Genomic DNA, 12,552 nt, shown 5'->3' with positions numbered 1-12,552 from the left:
ACCTCAGGTGACCCACCGGTGCCAGTGCCATTGCGGCAGTGACTGGGTACCATGGCCTTTTGGAGTCTTTCACCCTCCTTTTGGTGTTCCCAAAGACGCGCGTGTGACACTTCTGTGTGACTTAGTGTGCCCTGCGACGGACTGGCATCCCGTCCCTGACTGGCTCCCACTGTGCACCTCTTAAGTGGGTTCCTGCTTTGCCCCAAGTGCTGCCTGGGAGGGCAGCGGCTTCCAGTGGGCATGTGCGGGACGAGCAGTTTGGGATAGATGGACGGAAATGAACGTAACAATCGCAGATCAGCCCGTTCGAGTTGTGTGGTCGCTGTCCTGGCACTGCTGGGCACATGCGGGGGCAACTGGAGGACATGCCTACACGGGGGCCGTGTGACGTAACGGAGAGCGGCTTTCGAGCGAATCTGCGCATGTCCGCGCGCGCGCCGAAGGCCCACCGGGGTCCTAAAATGCTACCCCCAGCCCCCACCACCAACCAAAGCACATTCAACGTACAACAAGCCAGTTCTGTTGTTCCTCACCTCAGCCGGTGTTCGGGGGTCCAGTAAAGTAGGGGTATGCGGATAAGGACGTGGAGAAGCAGCTGGAGCGCCCCCTGCCTGCCGCGGGTGTAAGATGGCGCGACACCCACTGGCGAAACTTCCTCCCACACCGCGCACAAGTGCCACCTTTGTGACAACTTTCTGTTTCAGGGAGCCGCTAGACAAACAGGCAGCGACAGCAGCAGCTGCAAGCCGGGGGCCACCTGTCCCCAGGGCGGCCACGCGCCGAGACTCCAAAGAAGCAAGCAGGCTGACGAGGTTCTCCTTCATTTTATTACGTAGGTTTGCTTAAACAGCAATACTTGAGTCCACATGTAATGTGGGACGGTGCGCTTCCCGCCGGCCGGGTGCCAAGGTGCCCTCGTGATGGTGGCACCCCCGCAGCCCACTGACAGGACAACCAGCTGGACGGAGAGGAAGGCGTTGGGTTGGTCACACGGGGTCCGGTCGCTCCCCCAAGTGCAGGAGGGCAGCCCACCTGCGACGAGGAAATGGACCCCCGGAAAGCTTAGTCGTTGTCATTCGTGGCATATAAATAGAACCCGAGCAGGGCAGAACATGTCCTTCACAGAATAGGAAATAAATAATCGGCGTGCAGTCCATTCCTGAACAGGCCAAGGGGTGAGTGGGACCCCTTCAGGCGCAGTCCTCTTGCTTGGACAGGTAGAGGACCCGAACGAAGACCTCCTCCAGCTTGGGCGGCAGGTTGACCTTCTCGCTCCTCAGGCTCAGGCGGAGCTCCTCTTTGTCCTCGAGCTCGACGATCTCGCTGTGCACGTAGCTGCGATTGGCCACCTCCAACGAGAAGAAGGTCTTTTGGTGGCCACCATGAACGGTCACGTTAGCTGATCCTAGCACCTCCTTGCTGGTGGTCTTCACTTGCAGGTGCAGAAGGTAGAATCCACTGCACGGGAAGACGAAGGTGGTTCCGTTGGTCAGCTGGATCCCCTCGCCGGAGATTTCTTCGAACGTGAGGTTCACGGGGTCCGTGGAGGCAAAGAAAGCTGCAAAAGATGAGAGGAGAGTCAGAGCCGAGATGACTGTTTCAGGCCAAGTGAAGAAGAGTCAGAAAGGGAAAGGCCGAGGGGCTTGGGGTCGAGAAGGGGGCTGGGGGCACAGAAGCTGCACTTACTACTGTTGAGCTTGGCGAGGACATTCGGCGCCTTCCAAATCTAAAGAGAAGAACAGAAAAAAAAACACGTCAAGGATTCAGCCATGAAGGAGACCCCCACACAATTGATGAAAGGCGCTATATAAAATGCGCTAAGACCACCCCAGTGTGTCAGCCTAATGTCCTCTCTACTGCTCACTTGGGACAATAACCTGGTGGCTGCGCCCCTCGAGCTGGTGCGGGAGTGCGCGATGAAGCGGGTGCGCGCTATAGGCTGGAGCTCAGCGCCACCTGGTGTGCGGTCGTCAGGGCTGCGCGGCGTCCTACGGATGAATCACATCGGCTGCGCCGAGAAGGGGAATGTGGGATTGAAGGGGGTGCACAATCTGGATGGAATGGCAGACCCTCCGGACATCGCCGTTGAGCGGCAGGCGCGGCCACTTGCGAACGGACGGCTCGGGCCACCCCGGCGGCATCTGCGCGTCCCCACGCTGGCCACACGCGTGCACGCACATGCACGCGCCTTACCTGCAAATCGGTGGTCCAGCGGCTGTACAGGAAGCCCCCCAGGCACAGGCTGACCAGCAGGCTCTGCAGAGCGAGCAGCAGCAGTAGCAGCAGGCGCCGCCGGCGGCCCCGCGTCCCGGCCGGTTCCCGATGTGCGCCCGGCTCTGCCTGCTCAGGGCGCTCCACGCCATCCATCGCGCAAATCAGCCGCGCGACTTCCTGGTGCCATTCCTTTATAGCGCCGCCGCCGCCGCCGGGGGAGTTTTCGTGAGTAATCAGAAATTTCCCTTCTGCCATTAACGGTTTCAGTTCGAGGCGCTGCGCTGTCCAGAGGAGCCCGCGTCGCGGCCGTAGACAGGTGGCCTGTGCTGTGCCCACCTGAGCGACAGGTGGTCCTCCGTGCTTTGGCTTGGGGACTCCGTGGGGAGAGAGCGCGTGTGGGGGGCGTGGCCTGCCCTGCCCACAGTCAGGTGTGCAGAGGGGCCTGCAAGTTCACAGGTGACCGCTCAGTTGCAATGGCTGCACCTGCAGTGCCAGCATGGGGGGGTGGGCCTCACGGGGTCCAGGAGCCCTCAGTTTGCGCCTCTGGGCCTGCAGGATGTGTGTGTGGGGACAAGGCGGCTGCACACGGACAGCTGACCCTCAGGCCTGAATCTGTCCTGTCCTGTCCTGCTCATCCAGCCCATCCTTGCGCAGATGGCCCAGGTGGTCCCGTTGCCAGCTGAGTTTCAGCAGTCCTCGGCTTTTCCAGCTGACCACAGGGGCCAGCAGAAGAGGGGATGTGGTCAGTGCCACCCACGGCCTTTCCAGAGAGTCCATCTTGGGGTGTCAGCTAGTGTGAAAGTGCCATGTGCCCTCCCGAAACGCCCAGCGCTGACCCACTTAGGACCGCGGTGCTTCCTCGTCGCTTCAGGATGGATCTCACCGAAAGTGGCGCCAGCACAAACAGGCAGCCCACGCACCACCAACGCTACACAACATCCTGTTTACACGGGCAATGGAAAGGAAAAGGTGAGAATGCAGGAAGCACACGCGCGGAGCGCCATCCACTGGGCATGTGCCACGCCTGTCACCCTCGGCGCACTCATCCAGGGGCTCACAACCCCCAAAGCCTCAACAGGATGTCCCGGTTACCTCCACGTGTCACCTTCCGGGGACGCCCCCGCCCGCCAGCCACTCTATGAACTAGGATGCTGCTATATAGTGCCTTTCACCACAGGGGATTCCCACACGAGCAGCGCAGGCTTCATTTACAAGCATGTTGGGACTTGCCACAGCAAGAGCAGGAAGCAGCCGGCGGATGAGCCTCTTCCCGTCGAGGCAGGCTGTGGCGTTGTCATCCGAGGGGCACACACAGGCCGGGCAATAGGGGCGCCGGGTGGCAGAGGGAGAAGCTCTGAAGGCCCCTCTGCAGCCCGCACTGAGCTCACTCAGCTTCAAAGTGGTGCCCCCTATTAGGGCAGCACCACGCCAGTCATCCTGTAGTCCCCAGCAGGCATCCGTGACCTGTACGGCTTCAGAGGGGCACCAGACCTTTGTCACAGTGGTGCCCCTTACTGGCACAGGTCTACGCCCACTACTGGAGTCACCTGTTGAGCCAACACCACCCCCACCCCGGTGCCCCAAGTGGAGCCACCTGATCAGGTGACCTTGAGCCAATGACCCCACCGGGCCCTTTGTGCCACACTCACCGGGCCAGCATATCCAGGTGACACTAGTGCCCCCCGCTGGGGGCCACTTGGCCTCTTACACATTGGCCTAGTCTGCCCCTACTGGATCCACTTACCTCAGTGGGCACTGGTCGTGCCCGTCACTGGTGGTTTTGAGCTCACACGACACACACATTGAAAAACAATAACTTTTAATATTTACAAAGTGGGCAGTGGGCAACACTGACCAGTCTGTCCAGTCAATCGCCCGCCCTGCAAACTACTGCTGCAGGTCAGTTCAGTCCAGTCCAGTCTATGGGCATCGGGTGCCATGATGGTCAGCAGATGAGCACGCCCTCCTTGGCCGCGAGCCGCTGCTGGTGAGTGACGTCCTGCTCGAGCTCGTCGTGCCCAGGGTGCCACAAGCGGGCGAGGATGCGCTCGATGTTCAGGGCGTAGACGGTGTGCGACGGGATGGTCTCTCGATGAACCTGCAGGAGGACTGGCATTAGACTGGCACTGGAGCCACACACTGGGCCCTCCAGCCATTACGTACCTGCAGGGCTTCCAGGAGGTCCAACATGGTGACCGGGGGCAGAGAGGGGGGCAGCCGATCCCCAGAGCAGGCCAGGAGGAGGGCAGCCTGCTGCTCGGCCTCGTCTGGGAGAAGCTGCGGCGTCAGGCCAGCCGGGAGGGACACACTGGAGAGGGGCCTGTTAAGAGAAAGCCTGGCGGTCAGAGAAGAGGTGGCAGGAGGGCAGCGGGCACCACACCCACCTCTCCCTTGGAAGGTTACCCGTCACTGATGCTGCTGTAAGCCGCCACGCTGTTCTTCAGGTAGGGCTGAGGGGTGACGCCGCTGCCAAAGGCGTACTGGAATTGACCGTCCCTCAGGCGGTACGCCCGGCGCCGGGAGAAGACGGCCATCAGGATGTCCTTCAGGTGGTACTGGAAGTGGCACAAACAGGGCATCATTAGAGAGCTGGCCCACCCAGATGTCCGTTGGACCCCAACGTCACATCCACACACGGCCCTACCTCCACGGCGCAGACCAAGGTGCTGACCGCATCGTCGGCCACGTTACCCAGCCCCAGCTCGAAGGCCGTCACCATCATGCGCGCCTCCAGCTGCCCGCGAGTGGGCAGCAGCAGGGTGTGGGCGCTCAGTCGCACGTCGTCGTCCTCCATGGGGGGCTCCTTCCTGCCCAGTGGTGGCCCAGTGCACAGCACGCTTTGGGGCTGGAAACGATGCTGCCAAGAGAGAGGTGGGCGTAAGAAAGTGGAGCGGGCAGGCAGACAGACAGACAGACAGACAGACCACGGCCGGGCACTCACGTCAAACTTCTGGCGCACAGACGAGAAGCGCTTCTTGCCTTTGGACTTGCCAGGCTTGGAGGTGGAGTTGGCAGGCCAGGACATTGACCCCGAACTGTCTGTGGGCACAAGGACAAGGGCTCAAAAGGGGGCACGCCAGCCAAGAGACTGCCCTCTGGTGGACACGGCCTGTAAGGCCACCTACCTGGCACGGCGACCATGATCTGGCAGCGGGTCAGGATGGCCAGCAGGAAGTCGTTGTGAAAGTGCACTGTGGAGACAAAGACTGAGAGTGTGAGGCCTCGGTGGTCTGCAACCCAACCGCCAGCAGAAGACCCCCCTCCCGGGCCCAAGGCCGCACCCCCCCAGTACCCGCTCACCGTTCTCCTGCGTCAGGAATCGTCGCGCTTCAACGTCAAACTCCTCCTTGCTGATCTTCTGCTTGAACCAGAGCTTGAGGTTAGCCCAGTACCTGCGAGAGAAGAGCGGCTTATATAGCGCCATGCATGTGGGCAGCGCCATGCATGTGGGCAACGCCATGTACGTGGGCCCACCGGCCAGCAGTTCCCCCCTCAGTGTCACCAATAAACACCCCGCTAACTCAGGACTGCCACCCTCCGCTCTGCAGCCCTCTACCATCTGCTGTCAAACTGTGCTGTTCCACAGACGCTTCTCACCTCATGCCAACTGCGGTGGCATCCTGTTTGACTGGCACACGGTGAGCTGACAGGGAGAGCCCACCAGGCGGTGACGTGTTTGAGAGCTTCACCTCACAGCACAGGTTCTCCAGGTCAGTCCTGGGGGACCCCCGTGGCTGCAGGGGGTCTTTCTTCATCTCTATTGGTCTTGCTGGGCAGACACAGGGGGGCAAATGGCAGGACGGCCGCAACGTCCCCACTTACAAAAGAGCCGAGTGGTGACAGTGGCACTCGAGTTCAACAAAGGGAGAAACAAAAAGGAAATGGAAAAAGAAAAAAATGCCCACTAAACAATCAAACTAAGAGTGGCACACTAGGGGAGGCTGGCATTGCAGCACAATTCGACTTCGGCAGATCCCAACAGGAGGTCCTTGGGCACACGGGGCACACCAGACCAACCACAGACTCGACACAATCAGCCCGCCGGTGACAAGATGGCTCTGCTGTGTTGTTTCAGGTCCACATCACGAAGCCCAACGCCCCGTGGCACTCAAGAAGCTTCTTGACCCCCACTTCATGCCCGTCACGCGGGCTCACTCCAGGACAGGGGCATCCGCAGACTCCGAGACGAGCGTCAGCCCGATTCCCGTCATGGAGGCCAAAGTCCCTGAAATGTGCCCGTCTGATTCTCAGAGCAGTGTGCCACGTTATGGTGAGGCTCCGCTGGTCACCTCAGACTGTCACCCACATGGCTGGCACCAGGTGCTCTTCTCCCGTCAGGATGCCCTCTTCCTTCTCCATTTCTCACTCCATGATGGCATCTGGGGAGTCACCTGCATTGCGTTTCCGTTAAAAGCCCCGCTGCCCATCTTGAGGCCTCGCATTCCTAAGCACAAGTGGCCTGCCATCCCAAACTGTAATGTCAAAACGGCGCACATCGATATAAAAAACGTGACATTTGACAGATGACAACACAAAAGCTGACCAAGTGGAGGCGCTGGCAGTCAGCGTGGGCATCGCACTTTGCTGGGGAGGACGGCAAATGATTCACAGCTGGCGAGGTCGAGAAGGTGAAGCCACAACGGGGGGACTGCCAGTTAGTTGGCGCTTCAGCTCTCCGTCCGATGCCAGTGCCAGCCTGCCAATCACGACGGCGCTCAGCCCAGGAGTTTACATGACCTCCGACCTGAGCAGTCAAGTCACAGCCAATCCCGGAGCACAGAGCTGGATGTCATTGATTTGGTGAAGCAGGAGACCCCAAGTCCTCGACATGTCGCACCAAACACGAGGAGACGACACCCTCGGCCCCCCACCAAGGCCGGGGTCACCAAAGCAGCCCCATCTCAAATCGACGACAGCCGACTCACATCTGTCCATCTTCCAGATCAGAGCGGGGTCAAGGGGCCAATCACTGGGCACAAACAGGACCACCACAGGGTGGCAACTTGGCATCAGCGATTCACCTTTGGGCACAGGGAGAACACATTCAAAAATAAAGGAACAGGAAAGCACTGTGGGGCCGGCACATGCCCACCGTCGCTGCCCAAATACGACACACACACTCTGTGCTCCAGCAGCCTCCTGGACAAGCGGCCCACCAGCATGGAGCTCTGAACCCAAGCAGGTCCTCGTCGCCTAGAGGGTCCGCACTACGCACCTCACATCCTGCACGTGAGGTGAGATGAGGACCACCAATGGTGGGGGGCTCTGGGTTGGACGAGGGGGCGATTTGGTTTTTTTTATTTCCACATCGGCTGGCTGCCACCTAAAGTGGCCTGGCACTGTCCCCAAGGCCTTGACGTACTCAGCAGAGTGTTGGCTCCTCCATCACCATTCATTGCTTTGTTCCACTTGTGTCCCTTGTCACCGGTCACTTAAAGCCCTTCACATCACTGCTCCCGTGTGTGAGAAGAACTGGTACAACAGACACTGAGCCCATTCCAACACCTGCCACTCTGCCCAGTTTGGAGCACCCATCACGTCACGGATGAAGGCTGTGTGCAAACTGTACCTAATAAACTGGCCACCCATCGCAGTCCTGACCTCAAATGAAATTAAACGTACGAGAGCCCAACACGCGCCTCGGGTGACATCTAGTGGCAGAAACGGGCACTTCCGAAGACTGGCATGGCTCAGATGACATGGGCAGGAGGTAAAAGCCGCCCGTCCCGGTGCAAATGCAAAACTCCCAATCCATCCTGGCCCCCCACCCGTTTACCACTGACAAGCTTGGGGACTAAAAACACGAGGCCTGGCCCACCGACTTATCATTTTGTGACATTACAGCCCCAGCATTGTGGTGGTGGCCATAGGGGAGCAGACTTGTGCTGAACTCACGTGTGGAGATCACCTCATGGTGGGCCACAATCACTCACGCCCCACATCTGCGGTGGTCCGGACCTGCGGCCCCTCGCAGATTTAGAAAAGTGTGAGCTACGTCGGTGTTCCGAGTTACGCGAGTGACAGCTGATGGGCGCGTTTTTGGAGTCCCTGTGGCTCCGACAGCTGTGGCATCTCCTCGGCAGATTTGCTGGTGCCAGCGCTCCGCTTCAATGCCCACGTGACCACCCTGAGCTGACACTTGCAGGCAGGTCCCCAAGGTCCACAGAGCTACAGGTGAGCTTTGATGACGGCTCAGAAGAGGACACTCCGCATTTGAATTTGTGTCACTCTTTATATAGTGCCTTTCATGTGCCCGTCCTGCCAAGCTGCCAGTTAAAAGGCCCACTTCACATCTGCCTGTCCTTTGATATAGCGCCTTTCACCTCAGTTGACTCACTTGTCACCGGACAATAAGGACACCCCCACAGGTACAGGCCCCCCCGGTCAAGTGACATCTTGAGTTCTCGTTTTTTTACCTGAGAAAGTCAACACAACAGCAAACTTCAACGCTGGCATTTTAACATAAACTAAGAATTTATTTGATGAACTAAAAAAAGGAAAAACTAAACATCCTAAATGTGCCCTTTGCCAAGCGTGTTGGCACCCACCGTGCCAGCTGTCAGCTCACACACGGCCATTAGGGTGACATAGAATGACTTTATTTCCTGTGACATTGAAGTTTTACTATTTATTATTTTTCTGTTTTTACTTCATAAGTCAACACAAAATGACAGTGGGTGGGCCGGCCGGGGGTCTCGCATGGCCCCGCATATTAAATGATCTGCACACAGAAAGGGTCACACGGCGCAGAACAGCGCAATTTAGTAGATCGAGATGAGCGGCAAACCTGAGATGGTACAAAGTTGGCAAAGTGGCAGAGATTTAAACAATTCAAACATAAAAAGGTTCAGGTGGTGCGCCCGTCAGAGCCGCTCAGGGATCAGGGCACGGCCTGGCACGGAAGGTAATGAGGTCTCGAAAGTTGATGTGCGCAGTTGCTGCAGGTGTCCCAACCCATGTTGATTACTGACAGCCGCCTGGGTGTCACTTGGAGAATGTCACAAAGTGTGCCGTCATCTTAACAACAAACACCACAGTGCGGGCAGGCGGGCGGGCAGACAGGCGGGCAGACCCACGTGTGTCTCTCCTCCTTTAGCGTGTGTGCGTCTCTCTTGATACTTTTTCTTCATCCAAAACATTATGCTGCCCTGTGCCTTTCATGTTTATCTGCCTTGATTGGCCACAGCCAGGGTGGGTGACTGTGGCATCACTTGAGAAGATGGGCAGCATGTCAACAAGCTGCCAGGTATGGGGGGCTCTCTGGACCTCCTGGCGGCGGCCATGAAGGAGAGGATGACAAGAGAAGCGAGCGGTCATCACAAGCAATGCCCCGGGCAGATGTGTGTCGATGTGCATATCGGTGCCACGCCAGGACGGCTCTCCTTATCAATCGGCCCTTTGCTTGCCATCCCGCGGGGCTGTGGGGCTACCACTCCATTTTAAGAAAGCATTTGGGAACTGTAGTAACAGAAGTGACGGTGGCTTTGAAATTCCAAGGGCACACACTCCGCTCGGACCTCCCCGCTGTACATCCACCCTAATGAAGGGTCAGTGTGTCCGTCCACCTGCCTGCCATGTCTCTGTCATTCCAACAGATGGCGCATCACAAACGGCCACACCAAAGGGCACTGCAAGGGTTAACGCTGAGCTCGACGTCGATTGGTTGGATTTCAAACCGACTTCGCGTTGCCATAAAGGCGCTGGAGACTCCACTGGGGGCACAAACCCCCCGTCCCACTCCTCGTCATTATTTGCGGAGGGCGACAGAGCAGGGGGGCACACGAGTCAGTGGGCTGCTGTCACTTATTTGCCTCTGTGGTCCGATGCTGGTACTGACAGCAAAGTCAAACTTCTAGCGTTGACCCCAAGAATGCAAATAACCCACCGTGGTGACCACCAGGCATCAGCAGCGGATTTTAATGGAGAAAATGGGAAGAGGAACATGAAAACTGCTCCTGGCGTTTCCACCCATCTGAAGGACCCAAAGACGGGGGACAAGGAGCCACAGGAAGCAACCACCGAGAGGGTCTTGGGGGTTTACGTTCACACAGCATTCCCACCATTTGAGCAACATGCAGAAGCAATAAAAAGGCAAATCAAATGAATTTAAGTCAAGGGTCGTTGGGCTAAACAACCCACCAGTGGGAGGGACATCTCGGGTGCGGGGGGCACTCTGGGTACTGGAAAGAGGAGAGCAGCCAGGTGCATCGTGGGACTTGAGGACATGTGGCCGACTCGGAGAGTTTTAGTGTCAAGCAGGGAAGACCACCTGGGAACCTCGTCAGGTCTGCAAAATCCTCCAAGGCTCTGATAAGATGGGTCGTGAATCTCAAGGCCATCGGTGGAAGCGATCATGGAGGACGGAGGCCAGCGGCCAGCGAGCACTTCATTACACAGAGAGAGCTGCGGGAATCAGAAACATGGAGGAGAAGCACCCGGGAGGGGACACGGGGACAGCTGGGCTACTAGCTGAACAAACTGCACTGGACACAAGGCTGGAGCCCACACGCCACACACAAGTCCGACATTTGGAAATCACTTTGGATCAAAACGTCAACGAGCGTCAAAGAAAATAAAACTCCCACTCAGTGTCGGCGAGGACGTCACGTCATGAGAATATTTGAAACGGGACCCCCGGACACTAAGAGGACTCGAGGGAGGATGAGCCGCTCCTCCCATTTACGGGGGTCTGCTAGCTCCCCTCATTCGATCCCTCTTGTTAATCGGAGCCCCGCGCCTACGACCGATTAGCTCGCCTGCCTGCCTGCCTGCCTGCTGTCGTCTGAATCGATTTACCGTTGATAACCGGGACCCCGAGATACAAGCAGAGCCAACAGATGACCGGCCGAGCGGAGTCCATCATGGGACAGCTGAAAATTCAAAAGTGAACGCCTCACGCTGTTGGTCTGTTCGGGGCCACCAAACGTTAGAGAAACGAAAACCCCCAGCTGTGGCAGAACGAGACCACCAGAAGGCCACGGGCTTAACGAACTGGCACCGTGAAGCGGTTTGGAGTCGGAGGTCCGCTTCGCCGAGTTCGGCTGCCACTTAACGAACTTCAGAAGAAATTCGGTGGACTGACTCGTGAAACAAGACGCCGATTACAACGAGGAGAAGTCGACGAGCAGCAGACGTGCGCGGCTCCCGGAACACCAAAGTGACAGACAGACAGGCAGGAAGGCAGACCAGCGGCCCCCAGGACCACAGCCAGACACCCCTGCGCTAAAGAAATCGGCGGCCTCCAACCAGCGGTCGACGCGCCCGCCATCCAACTCCACTGGCCCCCAGGACGGACGGACGGACGGAGAGCCCCAGAGGAGCCGCGGATCAGCGCATTGGCAGCGGGTCTCACTGCGGTCTTCCCGCTCTCGAGGCCCGGCTTTCTGTTCTGGAGTGCCCGTCCTGTTGATACGCGCGAGTGTACCTGACGGCTCCACGCTGCCAACTCTCCAGTCGCCACTTACTGTTTACTGTTGTCTCCCAGCGCCTCGCATAGGTTCTTCTTGGCCATTTCGAGCTCACTTGTGTACGCCGCCATGTTTGCGCCGCTCCGACTGACAGCGACTTCAGGCTCGCGGCTAGAGCGTGGCACCACAGCGCATGCGCTTGTGGCTATTGGCGGCCATATTACTGCAGGTTAAAAAGGTGCCCGTGGGTGGGGCGGGTGACGCGCACATTGACGACGTCACGTTATTACACTTGGAGAGGCGCGGGCCTGTGTCAGTTCCAGCCGCCGGTACCGGGGATATGGCTGTGGAGGTGCAGGGAAGCGTTTGAACCTGACCCGTAAAACCCTTCATAACGGGACCAACAAGGGATTACAGGAATTTGAGACCATTCGAGTCGCCGCTTCCACACAGAGTTACGTGACAGGAGAACACAAGACCGGCAGTGCAGTTGTCTGTCGTTTGCTCGGCTGCCTCCATCGCTCTCCAGGCACTTCTTAACGGCTGTCCCAACTGTTAGGGTAACGAGGTGATTTCTGTCCTCAGCCCTAAATGTACTTCACCTTCATTCCTCCTGGTGTCCTCCATGACAGGGTCGGCCGTTAAGGTGAAAGTGATGGTCTGCTGTGCCCGCTAACTGGCATGCTGCCCTCATCTTTGAGACAGGTGCAGATAGGACATCAAGACACCTGGTCAAGGCACCGGGGCAGTTTAGACTGGGGGCCGTAGAGCAAAGCCATTCAGAGACGGGAAGGCCATGAAGGGACCCCTGAAGAAGCAGACCCGGACAGAAGGAGCCCCTGATCTGTCAGCAGCCCTGGCATGTGACAATCAATGAAGGGGCCGACAGCCTGATCCCTGCAAATCCTAGAAACACCCCTGGTGTGGGCAC

The 12,552-nt window shown here is 58.2% G+C and overlaps 1 protein-coding gene across 1 annotated transcript; it reads right to left on the bottom strand.

Annotated features, from left to right (window-relative positions):
• Positions 1–4,016: 4,016 nt before the first annotated feature.
• tada1 (transcriptional adaptor 1) lies at positions 4,017–11,845 on the bottom strand. The gene is made up of 8 exons (XM_039734569.1): positions 11,679–11,845; positions 5,515–5,606; positions 5,340–5,405; positions 5,156–5,253; positions 4,859–5,071; positions 4,618–4,769; positions 4,378–4,534; positions 4,017–4,312 (listed from the first exon to the last, which is right to left on the bottom strand). The coding sequence occupies exons 1-8, from the start codon at positions 11,750–11,752 to the stop codon at positions 4,160–4,162; spliced, it is 1,005 nt and encodes a 334-aa protein (XP_039590503.1). The 5' UTR covers positions 11,753–11,845; the 3' UTR covers positions 4,017–4,159.
• Positions 11,846–12,552: the final 707 nt, after the last annotated feature.

Source organism: Polypterus senegalus, chromosome 14 (genome assembly GCF_016835505.1).
Source record: "Polypterus senegalus isolate Bchr_013 chromosome 14, ASM1683550v1, whole genome shotgun sequence".
Classification (NCBI taxonomy): Eukaryota; Metazoa; Chordata; class Cladistia; order Polypteriformes; family Polypteridae; genus Polypterus; species Polypterus senegalus.
The sequence above is the reverse complement of the archived record's forward strand: the minus strand, read 5'-3'. Positions and strand labels throughout refer to the sequence as shown.